The sequence below is a fragment of the Bombina bombina genome, chromosome 12, assembly GCF_027579735.1.
Source record: "Bombina bombina isolate aBomBom1 chromosome 12, aBomBom1.pri, whole genome shotgun sequence".
NCBI lineage: Eukaryota > Metazoa > Chordata > Amphibia > Anura > Bombinatoridae > Bombina > Bombina bombina.
Genome location: NC_069510.1, coordinates 38,788,099 through 38,814,747, shown reverse-complemented (window position 1 = coordinate 38,814,747; position 26,649 = coordinate 38,788,099). Strand labels below are relative to the sequence as shown.

The 26,649-nt window shown below is 38.9% G+C and overlaps 1 protein-coding gene across 3 annotated transcripts in view; it reads left to right on the top strand.

Moving 5' to 3' along the window:
* FBXW5 (F-box and WD repeat domain containing 5) overlaps nucleotides 1-26,649 on the top strand; it is a 256,286-nt gene that overhangs the window by 174,781 nt on the left and 54,856 nt on the right. For all 3 annotated transcript variants that reach the window (XM_053695329.1, XM_053695327.1, XM_053695328.1), the window contains exons 4-6: nucleotides 7,167-7,341; nucleotides 9,881-10,029; nucleotides 26,060-26,510. In XM_053695329.1, coding sequence (XP_053551304.1) covers nucleotides 7,167-7,341; nucleotides 9,881-10,029; nucleotides 26,060-26,510 — 775 coding nt within the window. The remainder of the gene's footprint in view (nucleotides 1-7,166; nucleotides 7,342-9,880; nucleotides 10,030-26,059; nucleotides 26,511-26,649) is intronic.

Sequence of the window (26,649 nt, the reverse complement as noted above, 5' to 3'; positions counted from 1 at the left end):
CAGCTTCTTGGAAGATTGCAGTTAGTTCAAAGAATAAGATGCCCTTTAGAATGAGAACTGCGCATTCAAAGCACAGCTAGTTGTGGGGACGGAACTGAGGCTTCAGGTTTAGGGGAAGGCCTCAAATAGATAGTCCGGTACTGAGGGTGAATAAAACCACGCCACAATCTAAAACCCTATATCTCAGATTTAGACGTCGTCAGCCAAGCTTCTCCACTGTGTTAAGCAGGATATTACAAGAGATACTTTGCAGAATTGAGAAATAGCAAAGAAAACTTGAGGAGCTGAAGCTCAGTGCGACCAGTAAGATGGCCGCCGCCCAGAAATCCCCTGCTTATTTGTTTTTTAACGTGAGCATCGTGTGCGCACATTACTTTATCTGAGCTAGATTATACATCTATTCACACAGGCCTTAGGGAATGTTGGGTGTAATATAAAACAAGCCAAGAATCAAAATCAAATTTCTACTTACTAAGAGGTGAAACATAATGATGATTCATTTAAAGGGATAATCTAGTCAAAATTAAACTTTCATGATTCAGATAGAGCATGCAATTTTAAGGAACTTTCTAATTTGGTATAAATTTTTCTTAGTTCTCTTGGTATCTTTATATAAAAAAGCAAGAATGTAATCTTAGGAGCCGGCCCATTTTTGGTTCAGAACCTGGGTAACGCTTGCTAATTAGTGGCTACATTTATTAGGTTTAAGTCAGGTGACTGTAGAGGCCAGGTCATCTGATGCAGCACTCTCCTTCTTTGACAAATCTTACACAGTCTGGAGATGTGTTTAGGGTCATTGTCAATGTTGATAAACAAATAAGATTATGTGTAGCTGCAGAATACTGTGGTTACCATGTTGGTTAATGGGCCTTCAGTTTTAACTAAATCACTAATGTTGTCACCAGCAAAGCACCTCTTCACCAATAAATATCTGCCAATGCTTCACAGTAGGAAACACGTATCCAGACATCATACATTCATCTTTCCGACGTCTCACAAAGATATGGTGTTTGGAACCAAAAATGCAAGTTTGGCTCCTCAGACCAAATATCAGATTCCTACTGGTGGGATGTCCATTACCCTTGTTCCTTGGCCCAGTCCAGTTGTTATTTGTTCCCTTCACTAGTGGCTTATTTGCAGCAATTCCCGTTTCACTGAAGGCCTGATCCACTCAGTCTCTTCTAAACAGTTGTTGAGCTCTGTCTGCTGCTGGAATTGAAGAGTGCATTTTGTCTCTAAAAGCAGCCCTGGAGAAATTAAACTCCAGCCCTATTTTCTTTTGAGTTTGTAGAATGTACATGCCCCTTTTTCTCAAGGGGATTACTGGTATACTCCTTCCCCAATAGTATTTTGTTAATAATTATTATATTAGTTTTTAATTAAAAAACAAAACAATAAAACTGTCACATTTTGCTATACAGCCACCCTACAACCTGATTTCCTCCATGACTCAATGATTATCCTTTAGTGTGATCTGGAGAAGACGCTCAAAACAGTGTGTCACTCTGTCTCCCACAGTGTGACTTGACTAGACATTAGAAACCAAAGAAGGGCTACTAAAATGATACCTGGTATGGGAAAAAATTTTTTAGAAGGAAATACTATGTGACCTTAATAGAAACTCAGAGGGAAATAGAGACTTGATAAAGCTGCATTACCCGACCAACCTAACCACCCCTTAAATTATAGCTGACCAGCTCCTGCAGCCCACCGGGAAATCTCCTGGTAGGCCGATCCGGCCTTGCTGTTAACTGGTATAAGGCTGTTGACCCTAATAATCCTGTGTAACTTTTGGTCTGGCTTTCACGTAGATTTTTTTTATAAGAGTCTATTTCATCATGGCACTTAACATTTTTTGTCACTGCACTTGAAGAAACTTGCAACGTACTTGAAGTTTTCCAGATTGGTTGACCTTCATCAGTAATGATAGATTGTGTGTGTGTGTGTGTGTGAGAGAGAGAGAAACATTTAATATTGTGATGCTTTACCAATAAAGAATAATTCATATTATTCAGTGTTCTCCATTAAAAATGTTGACAGCCGGGGTGTCATTATGAAGTAGCCAGGTGCGGGGTGGAATTATAATAATTTGCAATTATAATAACATTTGTAAATGTTTAAGCTATCCCAAGCACAAATTAATTGCATAATTTAACATAAGTTGATTTAATGATAATTTGTGCAGCAAACATTAAAAAAAAGTAATATTACCTAATTCTAGCTTAATATCGTCTTAAATGTAAACCGGGTGGTCAGTAAAATCATCTGGGCGGTGTGCCCGTTAAATAGCTTCTGGGGAGAACACTGTTGTTGATGATGATATTCTAAAAATTAAACCTTTATGAAGAAAATAGTCTTAAAAGGATACTGAACCCATTTTTTTTCTTTCATGATTCAGATAGAACATGCAATTTTAAGCAACTTTCCAATTTGCTCCTACTCATTTTTCTTTGTTCTCCTGGTATCTTTATTGGAAAAAGCAGGAATGTAAAGCTTACAAGTTGGCCCATCTTTGGCACCTGGGTAGAGCTTCCTGATTGGTGGCTAAATGTAGCCACCAATCAGCAAGCGCTATCCAGGGTGCTGAACCTAAAATGGGCCGGTGTTCTGTAAGATGGCAAACTTTTGAAAACAGCGAACCATGTCACTTCCTGTGACGTTACATCAGCTATTTCACAAATCACGTAATGCGCATGCGTGCCAGCGTCATCACATACCTGGCAGCATACGTCACTGCTACAATATTTAGAGCTGTGAAATTCCTGGACCCTTTCTAGAGCGCATGCGTGGGATTTTGTATCAGAAATGGTGCGCTCATGGAAAGCTGTTTCTTCGGCTCCTTGGCAATATTTGGAACTCCGCCCCCCACTGCAACTACTCCCATTACTACTAATACTAGTAGTAATGGGAGTAGTTGCAGTGGGGGGTGGAGTGCCCGTTATGAGCGCGCCATTTCTGATACAAAATCCCACTCATGCGCTCTAGAAAGGGTCCTGGAATTTCACAGCTCTAAATATTGCAGCAGTGACGTATGCGACCAGGTATGTGATGATGCTGGCACGCATGCGCATTACAGACAAAATTTGTGAAACAGTTGATGTAACGTCACAGGAAGTGACATGGTTCGCTATTTTCAACAGTTCGCCATATTACCAGAACACCGGCTCCTATGCTTACGTTCCTGCTTGTTCAAATAAAAATAGCAAAAGAACAAAGAATAATTGATAATAGGAGTAAATTAGAAAGTTGCTTAAAATTACATGCTCTATCTGAATCATGAAATAAAAAAATTGGGTTCAGTATCCCTTTAATGCATATTTATGAATAACTTATACCTGAGTCAGATAGTTCATTGGCTGGGACCGCCTCCTCCTGCACAACAAATATATATATATATTTTAAAACCCCTCTTTTACATGCAACAAATAATCGGCTAGATTAGAAGTGTTGCGGTACGGCTTTTAACGTTAAAAAAAGACCATTCCAGCCTAATGGCCAGAAACGCATATTACGAGTCGTACCTGTAATGCAACACCCATTCCGCACTCAAAAAAATTACGTTTTTGTGTGGGATTTTCATAGCGTTGGTATTACAGGTTGTGCGTTCAGGCTAAAAAGCTTGCCTTACAGCCTATACCGCAGCTATCCATACTGCCATCTGAGAGCACTAGTTATGGATTTTGCAAAACAAAAATGTTTCACAAAACTCATAACTAAAATGTTACAAAGTACACTAACACCCATAAAATACCTATTAACCCTTTAACCTCCACCCTCCCGCATCTCAAACATATTAAACTTATTAACCCATAATCTGCAGCCCACCTACATCGCCAACACTATGTAAATATATTAACCCCTAATCCGCCGCTCCCCGACATCGCCAACACTATAATAAAGTTATTAACCCCTAAACCTCTGGCCTCCCACATCACCGCCACTAAATAAACCTATTAACCCCTAAACCGCTGGCCCCCCACATCGCAAAACACTAAATTAAACTATTAACCCCTAAACCTAACACCCCCTAACCTTAAATTAAAATTGCAATATAACTATATTTAAATAAATAAAAACTTGCCTGTGAAATAAAAATAAACCTAACATAATTATTCTAATAAAATAATAAATACTACCAATTAAAAATCCCAAATTTAAAAAAACCTAACACTACGAAAAAAATAAAAAAATCTAAAATTACAAAACATAGACACTAAATTACGAAAAATAAAAAACACTAAGCTTACAAAAATAATAAACAAAATTATCAAAAATAAAAACAATTACACCTAATAGCCCTTTAAAAATATAAAAGCCCCCCAAAATAAACCCCCCTAACCTACAATAAACTACCAATAGCCCTTAAAAGGGCCTTTTGTAGGGCATTGCCCTAAGTTAAACCGCTATTTTACCTGTAAATAAATACAAAGTCCCCCAACAGTAAAACCCACCACCCAACCAACCCACCAAAATAAAAAACCTAACTCTAAGAAATCCTAAACTACCCATTGCCCCTAAAGGGGCATTTGTATGGGCATTGCCCTTAAAAGTACATTCAGCTCTTTTTCACTGCCCTTAAAAGGGCATTCAGCTTTTTTTTACAAAAGCCCTAATCTAAAAAAAAAAAAAAAATTTAAAAAAACCCCAAAACCTAACACTAACCCCATTAAATCTACACAGGGTTCCTGAAGTCCGGACATCCATCTTCATCCAGGCGGCGACACCTTCATCCATCTCGGGGACGTCTTCTATCTTCATCCCGGCAGCGCAGAGCGGAGCCATCCTGGAAGCCGATCCCATCCTGCACGGAGCATCCTCTTTATATGGTCACTGCCGTACACTGAAGCTGAATGCAAGGTAGCCGTTTCAATATGGCGTACCTTGCATTCCTATTGGCTTATTTGATTCTTTAAATTCAAATCAGCCAATAGGGTGAGAACTTCTGAAATCCTATTGACTGTTCAAAACAGCTAATAGGATGAGAGCTACTGAATTCCTATTGGCGCTGCCGGGATGAAGATAGAGGATGTCCCTGAGATGGATAAAGATGTCGCCATCTGGATGAAGACTTCTCGCCGCATGGATGAAGATGGATGTCCGGACTTCAGGAACCGTAAGTAGATTTATTGGGGTTAGTGTTAGGTTTTTTTTTTTTTTCGTTTTTTTGGGTGGATTTTTTTTTTTTTAGATTAGGGCTTTGGGCTTTTGTAAAAGAGCTGAATGTTCTTTTAAGGGTAGTGAAAAAGAGCTGAATGCCCTTTTAAGGGCAATGCCCATACAAATGCCCCTTATGGGGCAATGGGTATTTTATGATTTTTTAGATTTAGGTTTTTTTATGTTGGGCGGTCGGTTGGGTGATGGGTTTCACTGTTGGGGTGACTTTTTGTATTTTTTTACAGGTAAAAGAGCTGTTTAATTTAGGGCAATGCCCTACAAAAGGCCCTTTTAAGGGCTATTGGTAGTTTATTGTAGGCTAGGGGGTGTTTTTTTGGGGGGTTTGGGGCTTTTTTATTTTTATAGGGCTATTAGATTAGGTGTAATTGTTTTAATTTTTGATAATTTAGTTTATTATTTTTTGTAAGCTTAGAGTTTTTTATTTTTCGGAATTTAGTGTTTATTATTTTTTTGTAATTTTAGATTTTTTTCGTAAGGTTAGGTTTTTTTTAAATTTGTAATTTAGCTTTTTGATTGGTATTTTTTTATTTTATTATTATAGTTATGTTAGGTTAATTTATAGTTTAATGTTAGGTTTATTTTTATTTCACATGTTTTTATTTATTTTAAGATAGTTATATTGTAATTTAAATTTTTAAAGTTAGGGGGTGTTAGGTTTTGGGGTTAATAGTTTAATTTAGTGTTTTGCAATGGGGGGCTGGTGGTTTAGGGGTTAATAGATTTATTTAGTGGTGGCGATGTGGGGGGCCGGAGGTTTAGGGGTTAATAATAGATTTATTTAGTGGTGGCGATGTGGGAGGCCGGAGGTTTAGGGGTTGTTTAATTTTTCTATAGTGTCGGCGATGTCAGGAGGCGGCGGATTAGGGGTGTTTAGATTATGGGTTTATGTTGGGGTGTTAGGTTTAAACGTAACTTTTTTTTTTCCCCATTAATGGCTTTGCATTAGAGATTTTTCATTCCACGCTTCAGGTGTTATTTTTTTTTTCTTCTAACACTCTCTCCACATTGATGTCTATGGGGGAAAGCATGCACGAGCACGTCAACTCAACCCTTGGATTTTGTGCGGTATGGAGCTTAACGCCACCATATCGCACGCACAAGGAGGCTTTTCAGTAACTCGTAATACCGGCGCTATGGAGAGTGCAATAACGCAATTTTTTGGCGTTAGTTTTCATTTTCAGATATTTTCTCAATTCCGTTGAGTTTGTATAAAGTAATGGTTGCTGCCATGTTGGAACCTAGATTTTATTTTTATCTCTCTCTCCTGCTGAGGACAGTTAAAGGAACATTAAATGCAGAACTACATAATCAACAAATGTATAATAAAATATAAATTTGAATTTGAATGAGTAGTAGATTTTTTTCCCCCCTGACATTCCAAAGACATTTCCTTTTTCCCAGCTACGTACAGCCTTCAGCCAATCACAAAATCATATATGTATATATACGGTGAATTCTTGCACATGCTCAATAGGAGCTGGTACCTCATAAAGTGTGCAAATAAAATATTGTGCACATTTTTGATAATGGAAGTGCATTGCAATTTTTCCTATCTGAATCAGAAAAGTTTAATTTTGACTTTATTCTCCCTTTAAGGATGAATATAAAATAGGCAATACAAAAAAAGAGTATGCAAACAAGGCTGTATGGAAACCCTGCTAGTTACTTTAACAATTTTATATTCAACACAGCCATTGTTTGTACATTCTCTTCTATTGCTTGTTTTATATTTGTGCCTAATTGTCCTAAGCAGATAAGAGGAAAACCTAGGTTCCAACATGGCAGCACACATTACATCATAGACACTAAATTACTTTATAGAAACTAAACCTTCACCCTTATATTTTCAATATTTAAACAAGTCACATTATTTAACAATACATTTATTATTCTCAGGCTAATCTTTTCCTTTGAATACATCATTATATCTAGCATTTTATTTTTTGTTACATATCCCTTTAAATATTGGTTTCCTATCCCTTGTCTTCTAGATATGGAACACCAGACACCCTATCTCGCTCCTGCACAGCGCGAACATGAAGCCATACCACTGGAGCTACACACAGTTTTCCCAATTCAACTCCGATAACTCCCTCCTGCTGGTTTCCGGGGTCTTTGTAGGTCCTCACAACTCCTCCTCTGGAGAGATTGCAGTAATAAGCCTGGGTAAGCGCACTGTGTAGGTATGATATCAAACAACTCTAGGGAGTAGGAATTCTTCTGATTGGTCTTCTTTCGGTGTCTTATCTGTACTTATTGTATCACCTGTAGAGGGCTGCAGAATCTGTTGGCAAATTACTAACAAATATAGTAATATTACTATGAGCTCTGTGTACTAAACAGTGGATACTGCATTTAAGCTCTTGTGGGGCAGGCCCGATCATGTGCATGTTCATTCAGAGTGATTGACAGGCTCTGCTCTTGCGTGAGAGCCAGAGACGGCAATAGTTTGTGAAGTACATGGTGGCCTATATGTCATTTTGAATTGCTTCACATTATATTCAAATCACAGGACACTTTTCAGGAACTGTCTCCACTTCTAAAATAAAAAAAATTAAAAGTCTCTGCATAATTGCAGTTAGTTACATTTAGAAAAAAGGATTTTTACCCTCATACTTAAAGGGATTGTAAACTCAATTTTTTTTCTTTCATGATTCAGATAGAGCATGCAATTTTAAGCAATTTTCTAATTTACTCCTATTATAAGTTTTTCTTTGTTCTCTTGCTATCTTTATTTAAAAAGCAGGAATGTAAAGCTTAGGAGCTTGGCCCATTTTAAGTTTATTGGTGGCTACATATTGCAAACCAATAAGCAAGCATAACCCAGGTCCTGAACCAAAAATGGGCCGGCTTTTAAGCTTTACATTCCTGCTTTTTAAATAAAGATAGCAAGAGAACAAAGAAAAAAATGATAATAGGAGTAAATTAGAAAGTTGCTTAAAATTGCATGCTCTATCTGAATCATTAAAGAAAAAAGTTGGGTTCAGTGTCCCTTTTAAGTACAGAAATAATTTTATAGAATACTGAGGTGTCGCATAGAACGCATGCAGCGCTACTCACTAGATAGGGAGCACATGGCAGAATTAAGAGACAAATGGAGACAGCAGAATGAGAGGTGGAAACTTTGTATAATAGAGCTGAGACTCAGAAGCTAAATGTGATCCGTGTTCCTGCACTCTGGTCTTGTTGTATATCAGGACTTGTGTTTGTAGTAAGACGGCATTATACAGCTTAAGGGTCATTAAAGTGTATTAACAGCTTTCAAAAATGATTTAATAAAAGGCTTCAGAAACTACAGCCAATTAGATGTTAGAAGGCCTGAGCTAATTTTTCCGGGTTTGGCGTGGTTTTAAGTGCTAGTTGTTGTGCTAGTGCTTAAGTTGGGTTTAAGTGCTAGTTGTTGTGCTAGTGCTTAAGTTGGGTTTAAGTGCTAGTTGTTGTGCTAGTGCTTAAGTTGGGTTTAAGTGCTAGTTGTTGAGCTAGTGCTTAAGTTGGGTTTAAGTGCTAGTTGTTGTGCTAGTGCTTAAGTTGGGTTTAAGTGCTAGTTGTTTTGCTAGTGCTTAAGTTGGGTTTAAGTGCTAGTTATAAATACATAAAGCTGTGTGACTAAGGACAAAATAAGGGTACGTTTCATTAAAAATATGTGGAAAGAAATAATTCATATTTTAAATATTCTCCTGCACTGCAGTCCTTCTAGAGACTTTAAAGGGCCGTTATAGTAAAAAAAAAAGAAGCTCTAATTCATTTAAGCTATCACTAGCGACCCTGCAACACTGTTTGTTTAACCACGCAAAGGGGGTTGTGAGACTGGCACTAATGTTTGGATCAGTGGCGTTTCTCTGTGGCTCCCGAGAAGCACTTTAGCTATGTGTTTAAACCCTTTTGTGGGTTTTAAACACATAGCATTGCAGGGTCACTAGTGAAACCATTATGTACCCTAGCAAACTGGAGCATGTATTTTTCACTATAATGGCCCTTTAAAGGGACAGTCTATACCTTTAGTCATCTTAAAGTCTTACCTTAGATTAAGCTGCAAATAGCCTCCTGCACCCCTTTCTATATCCATCCAGAATGGTAAAAAAGTTATTTTAAAATGAATATTGTTTCTGGCCAGTTTGAAATGGTTGACAAGCTCCACCCACTGATGACATCACTATCTGGGCTGCATCTAGTCACTCTGCTGAATAGCACTGACAGTCTGTTGAATCCAACTATTGGGCCTTTTGTGATTGGATGCTATATGCTGCCCAGATTATGATGTCATCAGTGGGCTGAGCTTAGGAGCCATTTCAAAGTGGCCAGAAACAATTTTCATTTTTAAATTACTTTTTTACCATTCCCTCTGCATGATATAGAAAACGCTGAAGGAGGCTATTTGCAGCTTAATCTAAGGTGAAACGTTAAAATGACCAAGGTGTAGACTGTCCCTTTAAGTTAATTCAGCAATGTAATGTTCCTTTCATGTGGAATTTGTACAAAATAACTGAAAAGATTGAGATTAATGAACAGAGAACTGGGAATGAGTTAAAGAATTCAGACACCGTTGTGTTTGTCACATTGCTAAAAACAAAACGCACCATAAGGTTTGTAAGCAAAGAAGTGTCTAGAAGGAACCAATTAAATCTTTTTATGCTGTCAAATTACTTTATTTTTCTGTTTTGCCTGTGCAGACAATAATTTCAGGTTTTGCTCTTTTCCAATGCAGATGACTTTACGCTTTTGTCGAGAGTAAGAAATAAACCGTATGACGTTTTCGGTTGCTGGTTAAATAACACCCACCTTATCTCAGGGAACCTGTATCGCATGGGAAGGGTCACATCCTGCTCTGTTCTGTGGCTGAACAATGCCTACCAGGTAATTCTTATTCTTTAGAGCTTTGCCAGTGTCGCCTGGCCCACATGGGCTGCTACCATCTTCCTTATCACTTACAACGAATGTAATGACATTTGCAATGATAAGAAGAAAAAATGGGGTTTATTTAGCAGCGCTAAAAAAAGCTAGGAAATGATGATACCAATCTAATTTATGTTTTATACAATCTATTTTATTTAAAAATTCTTATAACACATAAAAACAACAGCAAATGCTTTTCCTAATTAATAAAGGGACGTCTCCCTTATACAACACTTATAAAAACAGACTAGAACCATATAATCCTAGAATTTCAGGTATAAAGGAATTAATTCTATAGATAACATATGGCAAGCAACAAATTTCTAAGATAAATGGTGAATTGAATATTTAAAAGGCACAAATGTATCAATCCTAATAGCTTTACAGTTCTTCAGTAACAAATACAGTTATAAAGTTACACAGTTACTTTCCTTGGACATATAATTGGCTCAGGTGTGCTGGATAGTTAAAAAGGCAAAAAACAGCCAATATTCTGATTTAGGTGCCAAAGCAATCGTGGTTAATGGAAATGGTTAATTTAACAGATGAATACCTTGATGTCTTTAAAGTTCAGTTTGCGTGTTTTAAAAAACGTAGTGCAAATTAGTGTAGAGGTACCTTAATCTGTCCTGGTTGCAACCGCTGATATTCTTCACTGTGAGGGATTCACAGACTGTTTGTTCCTGGTGCTTCTGATAAGTCACCTGACCTTCTCTTTGATTCAGAGGTCAGGGGTGATGATCCATTCTGGTGATGTAGTTATCTTTTTTTTGTTTTCCTTTCTTCTTATAGCCCAAATATTGTTTTCATCTGGGTTCCCTCAGACTTCTTAAGGTTTGAAGAAATCTTTGGTCAGTGTTTAGCAGTAACACCGTATTCCCTGAAGTTACCAAAGGTAGATTTTAACTTGCAGGGTCAGGAGAAAAGTTTAAAGTTGCAGGGTCACACAGCTTTGTGACAGTAGTAAATGAAGTTTAGTAGAGTGTAGCAGGTCCCATTCAACGCGTTTCACCCTTCTGGGCTTTATCAAGAATGGATACCTAGAAGGGTGAAACGCGTTGAATGGGACCTGCTACATTCTACTAAACTTCATTTACTACTGTCACAAAGCTGTGTGACCCTGCAACTTTAAACTTTTCTCCTGACCCTGCAAGTTAAAATCTACCTTTGGTAACTTCAGGGAATACGGTGTTACTGCTAAACACTGACCAAAGATTTCTTCAAACCTTAAGAAGTCTGAGGGAACCCAGATGAAAACAATATTTGGGCTATAAGAAGAAAGGAAAACAAAAAAAAGATAACTACATCACCAGAACGGATCATCACCCCTGACCTCTGAATCAAAGAGAAGGTCAGGTGACTTATCAGAAGCACCAGGAACAAACAGTCTGTGAATCCCTCACAGTGAAGAATATCAGCGGTTGCAACCAGGACAGATTAAGGTACCTCTACACTAATTTGCACTACGTTTTTTAAAACACGCAAACTGAACTTTAAAGACATCAAGGTATTCATCTGTTAAATTAACCATTTCCATTAACCACGATTGCTTTGGCACCTAAATCAGAATATTGGCTGTTTTTTGCCTTTTTAACTATCCAGCACACCTGAGCCAATTATATGTCCAAGGAAAGTAACTGTGTAACTTTATAACTGTATTTGTTACTGAAGAACTGTAAAGCTATTAGGATTGATACATTTGTGCCTTTTAAATATTCAATTCACCATTTATCTTAGAAATTTGTTGCTTGCCATATGTTATCTATAGAATTAATTCCTTTATATCTGGAATTCTAGGATTATATGGTTCTAGTCTGTTTTTATAAGTGTTGTATAAGGGAGACGTCCCTTTATTAATTAGGAAAAGCATTTGCTGTTGTTTTTATGTGTTATAAGAATTTTTAAATAAACTAGATTGTATAAAACATAAATTAGATTGGTATCATCATTTCCTAGCTTTTTTTAGCGCTGCTAAATAAACCCCATTTTTTCTTCTTATCCACCATTTAGTTCTCTTTGAGGGAAGAACTTTTTTAGCAGCAGGAATCCACCTTTAGGCGCTCCTATCACACTACACATAAATTTGCAATGATAATACAGGTAGTTTAGAGGGACATTAAACAGCTCAAGATATCAATATAACCATTCCTAATTGGCCTCAGTGTAACTTAAGTTACAATATGGCGGCGCCCACTACTTTATAAACATTAACTTTAACCCTATTTTTTTTCAATATTTAAAGAATATAATTTTTAAAAATACCTTTACAAATAATTCTCAGGCTAATTTTGCTCTTAATACATCATTCAAGCAATGCTTTATTTAGTGTTTAATGTCCCTTTAAGGCTGGGCAATATATTTGTAGATTGTGCTTTTTGTTTTTAAAAAAATGGAAGGTTGAGCAAATTAATACCTAGGTATCCATTGTAAAGACAATACAATAGCACTTACTCTGGGTTTCATATTATCAGTAGATTTCTTTCGGAGAAATTTTCAATAATTGCTTCTATTTCCCTGCCCACTGTATCATGTGACAGCCACCAGCCAATTACAGACCCCTATACTATGTAATCTTACACCTGCTCAGTAGGAACTGGTGCCTCATAAATTGTGCAAATATAAAAACTGAGAACAAACTAATAATGGAAGTAAATTGGAAAGTTATTTAAAATTGCATGCTCTATCTGACTGATGTAAGTTTAATTTTGACTTGTGTCCCTTTAAAGGACATTCTAATAAAACAGTAATCTGTATGACCACAGAAAATATGTAATTGAAACGGTCTCCTAATATAAATCTGTTTAAAAATAGTGCAAGCATTACATGCAATGGCCAATTAATTCATTTCTGTTTTGGCTTTTAGATATTGATGTAGGTTGGCAGGTAGTACCACTATCTCTTGAATGTATGTATCAGTTCAATGTTGGAGACAGTGTGATTATGTTCATGGACCTACACCCATATCTCAAAGCTGATCATCCAAGGTCACACATGGTAAAATGGGGGGGGTGCTAAAGAGAAGAACTGAATGTTATGATGCTCAGGAGGTTATAGCTGAATGATAAATCGCTCATTTAGACTAATTTAAACACTGTATAAATGATCTGGTGACCTCTCTTATTTTGTTGCTGAGAATGCTGCAACATTGTTATTGTCCGTTATGATGATAACATTTTAACTCCTTCCCGCCGTTAGGACGTTCCATGCTGTCTTAACTGCGCTGGGCTTTAGAGTCGTCAGGACGGCATGGGACATCCTAGCCGTTTGGCTGTACTGAAGCCATAGGCACTTCCTGAATGAGATCGCAGGCTGGAGGGGGTGCCTAGCGTCATTGGCACGATCCCATTATTGAAATCATGCGATTGCATAAATGATCGTGTGATTAAAATGTTTACTTATTTGTTCACATCGGAACTATGTTAATATGTTGACAAATCAACATCAGAAAACGTTTAATCATTTATATTGGGGAACTTTTTTTTTTTTTTTTAAAATAATAATTTCCATCTAAAGGGGAGGAGAGCCACGGCTTCATTCATTACTGTTGGGAATTAAGAACCTGGCCACCAGGAGGAAGCAAAGACACCCCAGCCAAAGGCTTAAATACCTCCCCCCACTTCCCTTATCCCCCAGTCATTCTTTGCTTTTTGTCACAGGAGGATGGCAGAGGAGTGCCTGAGTTTCGGAATAGTCTCTCTTATGGAGGGTAGTACTCTTCGCAGTGGGTCTGGAGTTTTAAGTAGTCCTGTCAGCCTCTCAGTGAGAACCTGGCCGAAAGTTAGAGTCTGGAGATGCAGGGAGTCTTTCTGCGAAACCATCCCGACTCATATTAACAGATCCATAATCAATCAGCGTTGACGAGTTTCGCTGCCTGCTTTCTTCACTCAAGTCCATGTCAGGAGCGAGGCTACTAACCTGTCACACTTGAAGGGCCGTGTTACTGTTCTGCGGCATAGATTCTGGTAAGATCGTTTCATTTTTTATTAATAGTGATAACATAGAAAACAGGATCACAGTGTGGTGCCTTTTTATCTTTACAGAATCAAGGGTTAATATTCCTGGAAGGGGGATTATTGAACAGGGGGGGGGTTATACATGATATTGTTTATTGTGTCATTGCTGCGTTATGTGCGAAATGAGGCTCTGGCAATGTGTGGAACTTTCAGGTTACTTGAGGAAACTTTGCGCGACCATTTTTTGGCGCGTTTTTCCCTAGTGCAGGGGCGGTCCTGCCAGGCATTCCATGTGACTGGGTGTGGCTATCTATCCTTTCCTGTTGATCTGTGGAGCCGGAGATGTAGCGTTTCTGTAGTCTGGATCCTGGGAGGTGGTGAGTGCCCCGGCCATTGGTGGTATAAAGGTGCCTTTTTAATAAATAAAGTTAGTCTAACCAAACGCGCAAGCGATGGAGGACTCTGACGCGTTGGACGGCTCTCCTTCCTTAATAAAGTCTCATTCCTGTGTTTATTGTGAGGAGGTTCTGGTATATCAGCCTGCTCAACTATGTTCCACATGCCTTGATAAAGTTACAACATCTTAATGTAAACGGATGTCTAGTACTACTGAGCCGTCCATCTCTGAGGGTTCTTCGTCCCAGGAGATGCGTTTCCTACATTCATCTCAGATTGCACATGCAGCGCCCCGGGGTCCAACCGTTACTCCTTCGGAAGAGATTTGTTGGCCAAAAGACTTTGCAATGTCATTTTCCTTTCATGTGGAATTTGTACAAAATAACTGAAAAGATTGAGATAAATGAACAGAGAACTGGGAATGAGTTAAATAATTTAGACACAGTTGTGTTTGTCACATTGCTAAAAACAAAACACACCATAAGGTTTGTAAGCAAAGAAGTTCCTAGAAGGAACCAATTAAATCTTTTTATGCCAACTGGAATTGGCGGCTTCGAAAGTGATCCATGCCTTACCACGTTCTGCTAAGCGCAAGAGTTTATCATAGCGGCCCGGCCCAGGGTTTGTCCATGCCGATGGTTGATCCAGAGGCTCTATACGATGACGAGGCCCACTCCGACTCTTCGGAGGAGGCCCCATCTGGGTCGGAGTCCGCGTCATCTAAACCTCCGGTGGCGGAGGAGCCTGGTTATAGGTTTAGGATGGAGAATTTGCTCTTTCTGCTACAAAAGGTGCTTGCTACTCTGGAGGTTCCGGAACCTAAGATACCGGAGGAACCTGCGATTCCTAAGCTTGACAAGGTATACAAGGACAGGGTAGTGCCTCAGTCCTTCCTGGTTCCCGTTAAGATGGCAAATATTATTAAGAATGAATGGGAGCAATTGTGGTCATCCTTTTCCCCTTCCCCTTCTTCTTCTTCTTCTTCTTTTTTTAAAAGACTGTTCCCCGTTCCGGTCTCTAAGCTTGAGTTGTGGGGGACCATTCCTAAGGTGGATGGGGCCATTTCTACGCTCGCAAAGCGGACGACTATTTCACTCGATGATAGTTTGTCGTTTAAAGAGCACATGCATAAAAAGCTGGAGAACATGTTGAGAAAGATGTTTCAGCACACGGGGTTTGTTTTTCAGCCAGCAGCGGCCGTTGCGGCGGTCGATGGATCTGCGACATATTGGTGTTGTAAGGAGACTCCTCTAGGACCAGGACCCTCTTGTTCTCCTCTGCTTCAGGACTCTGGTATCTACCCTGCAAAGTATTTTCAAGTACTTGGAGAGCCGTTCAGAGAACACACAAGAATATGTTTGTTGAACAGCTCTAATTTTATTGTTCAGGATAGCGAGCTTATATACCTTTCAGAATACATTGAAATCTGTAGTCATTAGCTCATTTCTAAGATGAGGAAAAACATCTGGCATCCTGTAAGTTGTACATCACATTTGTCAGATATCCTTGCAGACAAGAGTTACAGCATATAGGTTTAACAAGTGACATATTCATAATTACATCATTTCACATGGTATTTCTATAAGAACAAAGAAACTCATAGAAAATATAATTGGAATAAAAGGAGTGTTAGGGAGTCATTTCTACAGGAATACACAGTAACTGGGCCTCCTAGCCCAGCACAAATCACAGCCGTTTGACATCTTGTAGAGATAACAATGCACATCTTCAGGGTCATTCTCAGGGCTATTATATCTATGCAAGTCTCCCTAACATCAGCATATTTCTTACTACATAATAAACCACTATAATAAAAGTCTAATCATTACAAAATGGATGCTAATCATCACAAGATGGCTGCGGGGAACAAGATGGCTGCCGTCAGGTTCATATTACCCCTAACATACCATCCTTTTATTCTAACAGAATAACATAAAAATAGACTGACATAGAAAAGTAGTAAAGCCTTATATTATGATATACTTTTATAGGCTAATTGTCACTGCATATCGGTACAGTCCCTCCAATACCTTCCATCTATCTTCCAGCCTTCCCAAAACTACCGGTCCACCGGCACAGAGACCCAACCAGCCCCCCATCTACCCCCAAACAACTCTGCATCTTCTATCTCTCCACCTGCATTGCTAGCACCCCCAATATGTCCAACAGTTCCTTTTAAAGCATGACATAGCAACAGCACAACTGTCTCTAGGTGGCCTCTGATCACTTTAAGAACAGTCTTTGTCCATTTGAGAGCGCTGCACCTTGACACTTTGCTATAACACAGTTCTCCAACAGTTCATTTGCAATAGGGGCGCTTATCCACGGTTCTTCCGCAGGGAGATACTGGAAATCTGATGGTTTGTTCATGGGGTAGACAAGGCAACCAGTGGATACCCATGGCAAGCAAACACTCGAGTCACAGGGAGTCTAGGAAGCAAACAGAAACAGTACAGGATGAGTACACACCGCAATACAATCACAATTATGTCCAAATAAAACGTCACTTTCATCCTATGTCATTAAAAATCAAACAAAACATTGTTGATATACAATACAAACTAAATACATTGACATTTCTCAGAGAATAATTTACAACTTCTCTATACACTTTTAAATGATACTTCATGAATACTACGCAAGTGAAAAGATACCATACTAATTAATAAAAGGGAAAAATACATTTACTTTCATAAACTATAATTAGGCTATTCCCTGAAACAAACAGTTCTCTGTATATTTACTATAAACTTCTAGCTTAGACGTGTCCTCCTTATGTTCTAAAGGGTGAAGGGTCTAAGATATTATGATATATTGCAGCATTTTTCTGAAACATATTTTTATACTCAGTGGGCCATTCAATAGGGTACAATACTGCACAGTTCACAGTTACCTTTATCTAAAAATTACTATGTTAAGCACATAAACTACAATGTGCACTAATACCAATGAAGCATATGACCTCTTATACCTAATATGTTCAATAAAAATAAAACAACTACAAAAACAAACAGTATAAGGAATCAAGTTAAAACAATACTCCCCTAATTTAATTGGTTGACCCTGTAACAGCAGGACCTCCATATCGAGCGATAAGGCACAGTCCAGAGAAGGATAGTCTTTATGTCCTGAAGACACACATCAGAGGAGACAGTCATGGATTACCCAGAGTCCAGTTCTGGGGCTGGTACCAGCATGCAAAGCAAAGAATGGATCCAAAGATAGTTCAGTGACTTTTTTTTTTTTTTTTTTTTTTTTTTACTGCAGTATGGTGGTTAAAACAAGCTTGACAAAAGGTCTTTCATTTTCTTCTTTTCTTTCTTTAAAGGTTTACTTGCTTTCAATCTTTAATCTTTTGAAGAGTGCACTTATGGACTTTTATCTGTACAGATTTTACCTAAATATGGAAAAAAACTCAAAAATAATTCCGTTAGTGTTGGTTAATTTCTGGATACAGCTGCATGATCTCATCCTGCAAATACAAATATAGTGTTAAGAACCAAATATAGAAAAATATAGGGCACAGCTGGTGGTTAGGCAATAACATTGTAAGAGAAGATTCAAAACGTTTTAGGTTCACCTTCTTACTTAAAAACAATCACCACTATCACATAAAGATACTCATCAATACTTCCCCCTTGTTTGCGTGAAACATCCCATGTGGCATGCAAACACAACATAACAAAAAACAAAAAGACAAATTATCCACTCCACTCATGCATGCAGAATACAATTCTCAATAGCAAGCAAAATCAAATACACCTCCACATGCAATATTCCATTCATACAGCACCTTACCACACGCATTCACGAAAAATAAAAACACAACATTCTCTTAGAAAACATTTAAACCAATTGTCCATTTTACAAAACAAAACATGAACAGCCGACACAAACTTTTAACAACCAAAATTAACCTGAAATTCAAAACCAATTCTGCCATTCCCTGAAACGCAGCACTCGCAAAACACTACAAAATAATTAAAATCCTAAAACAACCATCTATGCCGTGGTTCTGCAAATTCTACCATGTACAATTCTATGATATCATACTAATGATGCAATCACTTCAGAAGATCAATAAACTCCAGTTGCATATTTACAAATAAAATCCCTAACCATAAATTTACAAAAGAACACACAAACACCTAAGTATCCAATTTTGGGAATAATTAGATAATAATGATACAGCCACTGTTCTATATAGCTCCTGCTCGCATGCACCATGCAAATCCACTGTTAAAGGGACATTTTAGTATAAATTAAACTTTCATTATTCAGATATGACTTTTAATTTTAATCAACTTTCCAATTTACTTTTATCATCAAATTTTTTCTTGGTGTTCTTAGTTTAAACTAAACATAGGTAGGCTCATATGCTAATTTCTAAGCCTTTGAGGGCTGCCTCTTATAACAGGCTTTTTAAATCTCTTTCCAACACAGAGAGACAAAATACACGTGGGCCATATAGATAACACTGTGTTCAGGCACAGGGGGTCATTTAAGATTCAGCACAAAACAATGCTAAATTCAAGACAACAGACCATAAACAGTCACAGTCATGTGACCAGGAGCTGGAAGAATGCCCCTAGACACAAGGCAACTACAGAGGCAAAAAGCATACCAATACAACTGTGTTGGCCATGCAACACTGGGGAATGGGCAATAAAGGGACCATCCATCCTCAAAACAATAACAATTATATGGTAGACTGTCCCTTTAAGTAAATCAGATGTGGCACAAATAATTTGTGAAAAGCTGCTAGAATCCAGGCTATACTCCTACACAACCAAAATTTCAATAACAACTCTGTTTACAATTTGACATTCACCATTCTGCAGCTCTCTAGCCAAATGTAACAAATGTATATAACAAAAAATAAAATAAGCTTTCTACAAAAAAAAATAATAATAAAAATTTCCCCTTTAAATTATTCCCAATGAGTCATTGGCCTTACTTATAATAAACATGTATACTGACATTCATTAAATAGCCTAAGCAAGCATAACCAGCATAAAAACACACAGTGGGATGCAGGCTAGTTAAAGGGACATTTTACTCAAATTAAAAATGATCTTTAATTGAAACTGCTGACACAGTTAAATATACTAGTGTTAGGCTTACAGTAAACCTCATTGTCTTCTCTGTAAATATTTCCTTAAAATCTCAGATTTTATATCCCTTTAAATATTTTCACTCCTCTGTCTTTTTTTTTTTTTTTTTTTTAGTCTCACAGATCGTAACACTAAGATTGTAGACAACTTATCAATTAGTTTGCATTACAGAGAGAATTCAGTTACACTGCAAAAGAAATATCTACTAACTAAATGGCAGATTTAAAAAGAATACAAAGAAAGGTCCCAAAAAATATATATTTTGCAAACTACTAATACAGTGTTATTGCTGCTAATAAAATGACAATTTTCTAGTGCTCTGTCTACACACTGAGTTCTGATTTTACAGACAAACAATTCAACCCATTACAATTTACTTTATATATACACAAACTTGCAAATGCAACTTCTCCTACATTTGAAACTATTCAGCTTATATCACAAGTCATTACAAATACATTAATATAAAACAATTTTACAGTACACTGTCCCTTTAAGGACTAACCATTCATTACGTAAATTACATATGTATATTCTAACCATAATTTAGGCTGCTTGTATGATTTACCACACAAATTTCACCTCTGTATTTGTAGCATGCCCTGCAGATTAATTTACTTGCAACAAAAACGGACGCACTTTTAAATAAACTTTCAATTACAGCTTATAACTATATGTCATTGGGTGCACCAACTCTGTGCACAGACCTTACAAATACAACATACGTCAACCTATTAATCATTCCAGAAACAGTTTCATTTTTACCAGAGCGTGACAAAAAAATCACACACCATCGCACTTTCAAAGCCACTCTCAAAGCCGTTACTTGCCACACAATTATCATTTAAAACTAAAACTGCACATGAATACCACATACTTAAAACATGCTGGTGACTTTAAAATACAGGTATATAAAATAACATTACAACATATTTTCTTGTACAGCTATACAGACAAGCTCATTTCATCTCGCATACCAGAGATTCACTCCCCCTCTCTTTGTGTTTTTTTTTTTTTTTTTTTCAGGAAAACATATATTTATTAATTTTCCTCCAATTTTAAAATGTATTTGTATATATCTGAGTCTGAAAAGATTGGCCATTTCCTCACAAATTCAGATAAATACATTTCAAATAATTAAATTTGTTACACTTAAATCTCCCTTTCATTACTGCACACACATACAACGGAACAGTTTTTTTAAATTTCTCTTCACTGACTCTACACAGCTGCTCACTGACAGATCTTTTTATGATCCCCCCTCCCTCTCTAGAGTGGGTGCTTTTCTGCCTGAAATAAACTTCTTCTTTAACAACACAAAAAGAGCAGCAGTAATAAAATGCACAGTCACTTAATATATATTTTAAGCACAAAACAGCACAGTAAGTATATAGCAAAAAAAGCAAACTTTAAAAGCAATTAGAAAATGCAAAGGCAATACAGCAATTTGAAATGTGCAAGCAGAAAAACAAATGCAATACAGCAACAGATTGCGCATAGACAAAGATAGCAAAACAATTTCCAGGCTGATACCAGAGTTTATGGATAAGATGCAATAAATTTTACGAATTATACCCCTTTATTTTACAACATATATACCGCATACAACACTATATACTTCAAATACCACATTAAATCCTTATATTCCAACAGAGACTCGAACTCCGTTTTAACCTTAAAAATACTATATTTTAACCAATAAAAACATATGTCTCTAGAGGACTCTAACCTCATCATATGTCACTGGAGGCCTCTAACCTCATCATATGTCACTGGAGGCCTCTAACCTCATCATATGTCACTGGAGGCCTCTAACCTCATCATATGTCACTGGAGGCCTCTAACCTCATCATATGTCACTGGAGGCCTCTAACCTCATCATATGTCACTGGAGGCCTCTAACCTCCGAAACCAATAAATATGTATCATTCAAAGGACTCTAACCTCAGATACCATATCTAATAAATAAAAACAATGAACATGTATAATTCAGAGGACTCTAACCTCAGGTACCATGTAATCATGTATCTCTTGGAGGCCTCTAACCTCAGATACTACTTTATAACCAAAAAACAATTCTTACCAAAAAATTTCCATAAAAAAAAACACCTTAAAAACACCTTAAATATACATATATACACAACATACACAGATATGCATAACAGGTGTGAATCCCTGTGTGAAATGGTCGAGGGGGAGACTTCCATCGACGAGATATAGGAGAAGATTAAGGCACTGAAGGTAGCTAATTCTTTTATCTGTGATGCCAATATGTAAATTATTCACCTGAATGCTAAAGTGTCAGGTTTTTCTGTTTTAGCTCACAGGGCTCTGTGGCTAAAATCTTGGTCTGCGGACATGACCTCTAATGAAAGGCTGTTGTCCCTGCCTTTTCAGGGAAAGATCCTGTTCGGTCCAGGATTGGATTCGATTATATCTACGATTACAAAGGCAAGGGAGCTTTCCTACCGCAGGATAAGAAGGCTAAGCCTAATGGATCTACTTTTCGTCCCTTTTGTGCGGACAAGGCCCAGCGCCAGCAACCCTCCACGAAAGTGTACCAGTCCAAGGGATCTTGGAGGCCGGCTCAATCTTGGAATTAGTCCAAGCAGAACAAGAAGCCCGCCGAGACGAAATCGTCATGAAGGGGCAGCCCCCGACCGGTCTCCGGATCACGTAGAGGGCAGATTATCTCTATTCTCAGATGCATGGTTGCAGGATGTTCAGGACCCTTGGGTGCTAGAAGTTGTCTCCCAGGGTTACAGGATAGGGATCAGATCCCATCCGCCCGAGGGCAGATTCATCCTGTCAAACCTGTCTTCAAGACTGGAGAAGAGAGAGGTCTTTCTAGATTGTGTGAGAGATCTTGGCTCTCTCGGGGTTATCGTACCAGTACCCCTAGCCGAAAGGGGTTTAGGGTACTATTCCAACCTTTTTGTGGTTCCAAAGAAGGAGGGCACGTTCCGCCCAATTCTGGACCTAAAGTGTTTAAACAAATTTCTGAGTTTTCCATCGTTCAAAATGGAAACGATCAGATCTCTTCTGCCCCTAGTTCAAGAGGAACAGTTCATGACGACTATAGACTTGAAGGACGCTTACCTTCATCTGCCAATTCATAGGGATCACTTCAGGTTCCTAAGATTTGCATTTCTGGACCAGCGCTTCCAGTTTGTGAACCTTCACTTTGGTCTGGTGATGGCCCCGAGAGTCTTACGAAGGTTCTGGGGGCGCTACTTGCAGTGGCCAGATCCAGAGGTGTTGCGGTGGCGCCTTACCTGGACGACATCCTGGTTCAGGCGCCGTCGCACAGCCTCGCAGAGGATCATTCGAGGGCTTCTGCTCCAATCTCACGGTTGGAAGATCAACTCAGGAAAGAGTTCTCTGGTTCCCAGCAACAGGGTGGAGTTCCTGGGCACGATAATAGGCTATATATCCATGAAGATATTTCTCACAGATCAGCGGCGCAGGAAACTTGCGTCCACCTGTCTTGCCCTTCAGTCCTCCTCAAGCCCATCGGTGGCTCAATGTATGGAGGTGATAGGTCTCATGGTGTCGAGCATAGATGTCATCCCATTCGCCAGGTTCCACTTCAGACCTCTTCAATTGTGTATGTTAAGACAGTGGAATGGCGATCATTCAGATCTATCACAGCTGATATCCCTGGATGCTCGGACTCAGAACTCCCTCTCTTGGTGGAGTCGTCCGGAGAAGCTGTCCATGGGGACATCCTTCTTGAGACTGTTCTGGGAGATTGCGACCACGGACGCCAGTCTGTCAGGATGGGGAGCTGTTTGGGGGGCCAGGATGGCACAAGGAAAGTGGTCCAGGGAGGAGTCTTTCCTTCCGATCAACATCCTAGAACTACGAGCAATCTAAAATGCTCTAAAGGCTTGGCCTTCTCGGGGATCGGTCGGTTTTTATCAGATTCCAGACCGACAACATTACCTCGGTGGCTTACATCAACCATCAGGGGGGTATGAGGAGCTCCCTTGCGATGAGGAAGGTGTCTCGGATTCTGGAGTGGGTGGGGTCCCACGACTGCTCGCTCTCAGCGATTCACATTCCGGGTGTGGACAACTGGGAAGCGGACTTTCTCAGCAGACAGTCCTTCCATCCGGGGGAATGGTCTCTTCACCCCAAAGTGTTTGCGGAGATTTGTCACAGATGGGGAACGCCGGAGATATATCTCATGGCGTCCAGACTCAATTGCAAATTACCTTGATACGGGTCGAGGTCCAGGGATCCCCAGGCAGAGCTGATAGATGCCTTAGTGGTTCCATGGAGATTCAGCCTAGCTTACATTATTCCTCCGTTACCACTTCTACCTCACATAGTGGCACGCATCAAACAGGAGCGGGCCTCGGACATTCTGATTGCTCCTTCGTGGCTGCGGAGGACGTGGTTTGCGAATCTGGTAGGGATGTCATCCTCTCCGCCGTGGAGGTTACCCTGTCGCAGGGATCTGCTTTCACAGGGCCCCTTTCAGCATCAAAATCTAGATTCTCTGAGGCTGACTGCGTGGAGATTGAAAGCCTAGTCTTGGCCAAGAGAGGCTTTTCTGAAAGTGTGATTGATACTCTAATTCAGGCAAGGAAGCCAGTCACTCGTCACATCTACCATAAGGTGTGGAGGACTTACTTGTCCTGGTGTGAGAAGCATGGATATCCTTGGCATAAGGTGAAGGTATCCAGGATTCTTTTTTTTTTCTCCAAGATGGTTTGGAGAAGGGTCTTGCTGCTAGTTCTTTAAAGGGACAGATCTCGGCATTATCAGTTTTGTTGCATAGGAGACTCGCTGAGCTCCCCGCCTTGGAGCCTAAACTTAGTCCTTAAGGTTTTGCAGAGGGTTCCTTTTGAACCTATGCATTCCATAGACATTAAGATTTTGTCCTGGAAGGTTCTCTTCCTGTTGGCTATTGCATCGGCACGTAGAGTATCTGAGCTAGCTGCCTTGCAATGTGACCCTCCTTATCTGGTGTTTCATGCAGATAAGGCTGTATTGCGCACTGGGTTGGGGTTTCTCCCCAAGGTGGTGTCTAACCGTAACATCAATCAGGAAATTATTGTTCCTTCCTTTTGTCCTAACATTTCTTCTTCTAAGGAGGTAAGGAGTATGATTCGCTTGGCTTATGAGACAGCGGGACATAAGCCTCCTCAGAGGATTACGGCTCATTCAACTAGAGCTGTGGCTTCATCTTGGGCCTTCAAGAATGAGGCCTCGATGGAGCAAATTTGTAAGGCGGCTACCTGGTCCTCCTTACACACTTTTACAAAGTTTTACAAATTTGACCTTTTTGCTTCTGTGGAAGCTGTTTTTGGGAGTAAGGTTTTGCAGGCTGTGGTGCCCTCTGATTAGGGTCCGCCTTTTTACCCTCCCGGTTTCATTCAGTATCCTCTAGAGCTTGGGTATATGTTCTCAACAGTAATGAATGAAGCCATGGACTCTCCTCCCCTTTAGATAGAAAAAATAAATTATGCTTACCTGATAATTTCATTTCCATCGAGGGGAGGAGAGTCCACAGCTCCCGCCCGTGTCTCCGATGGGCGGACCTGAATTTAATACTCTTCTGGCACCATTTATACCCTGATATTTCTCCTACTGTTCCTGGTTCCCTCGGCATAATGACTGGAGGATAAGGGAAGTGTGGGAGGTATTTAATCCTTTGGCTGGGGTGTCTTTTCCTCCTCCTGGTGACCAGGTTTTTAATTCCTAACAGTAATGAATGGAGCTGTGGACTCTCCTCCCCTCAATGGAAATTAAATTATCAGGTAAGCATAATTTTATGTTTTTTATTAATTTTTTAAAAAAATCAATCAAATACAAACAAACATTTGATTGTAACAATATCCTACCTTTTGGTTACAAAACTAGTATAAACAAATCGTCTATAAGCATGAAGACATTTTAAGTACATTTTTAAATCGTCCGTCCGTTTAACTTTTGTATGTCCTTGAGATGCATGAACAATATTATACCCTGGTGTCCTGCCAGGGCCTGATTGAAATCAGGACAAGGATATTGTGGCATAATATAGGCCTCTTCTCTTGGACAATTGGTAGTAATATTTGGAGGTTGGCATAACATAAACGTCAACAATTAACTAATTTATAACTGTATAACAAACTTTTTAAAACCAGTAACTTACTCAAAGGTTACTATTATTCATTATTTAATACTTGTTAAGGTCTGAATATTATGAATTTGGGAACATTTTTAATAATATATTTTATGCAGTTCGTCTACTAGAGTGTACAGCAAACATTTTTTATTGCAAAACACAGACATGTTTTCATATTTATGACACAAAATGTTTGAGTATAATGTTCCTATCATATTTTATATCATTTTCATCACTCTCCTGTAGATATTCCGAAGTAATTTTCAGCCCTATAAAATGTCTTGCCATATCAAACCTTCTTGGTTTGTCAGCAGATTATTTTATATCGTGACATATTATGATTCATGCTGGTGCAGCAATTAATATGGTGAGACTCAGTTTTTTTTAATGTGGTTTTATCCATTCTCCAGGGTGTGGAGTCTGAGAATGTCAACGTGGTAAAGAGACTCTTCAAGATCCAGAATCTTAACGCTAGCACTATCCGAATGGTAATGGTGGCTAATTCCCCTGAATTGCTGTCCGAGGCTGGAGAGCAGCGGGATGAGAACACAGAATGTCAGCCACGTCCAGATCCACAGCCAGAGGACGATGAAGTGGATGAAGAAGAAAGAGACATTGCAGGACAAGAGGCACCAAATAATGATGCACTCCAGCTTTTCATGGACAATGTTGCCAATGGTCATAGAGAGTTCCAAGAACCTCTACAGTCTGAAGAGCAGTTTGAGACTAAAGTGGCCAAGTTGTACCTTAAATATAGGATGAAGCATCCCGATAATCCACCTTGCACCACTCATGAGAACCCAGACAAGAAATACCTCATCTTCACTACTGGCTGTCTCACGTACTCACCTCACCAAATAGGTACGTTGCTCACTACCTAAAGCCAACTGAAAAGAATCTGAGGAAGAAATTAAAGGGATGTTTAAAGGGATAGTATACACCAAAAATGTTATTTTCTTTCCAATGGCATGGAGAGTCCACAAATCCATTCTAACTACTA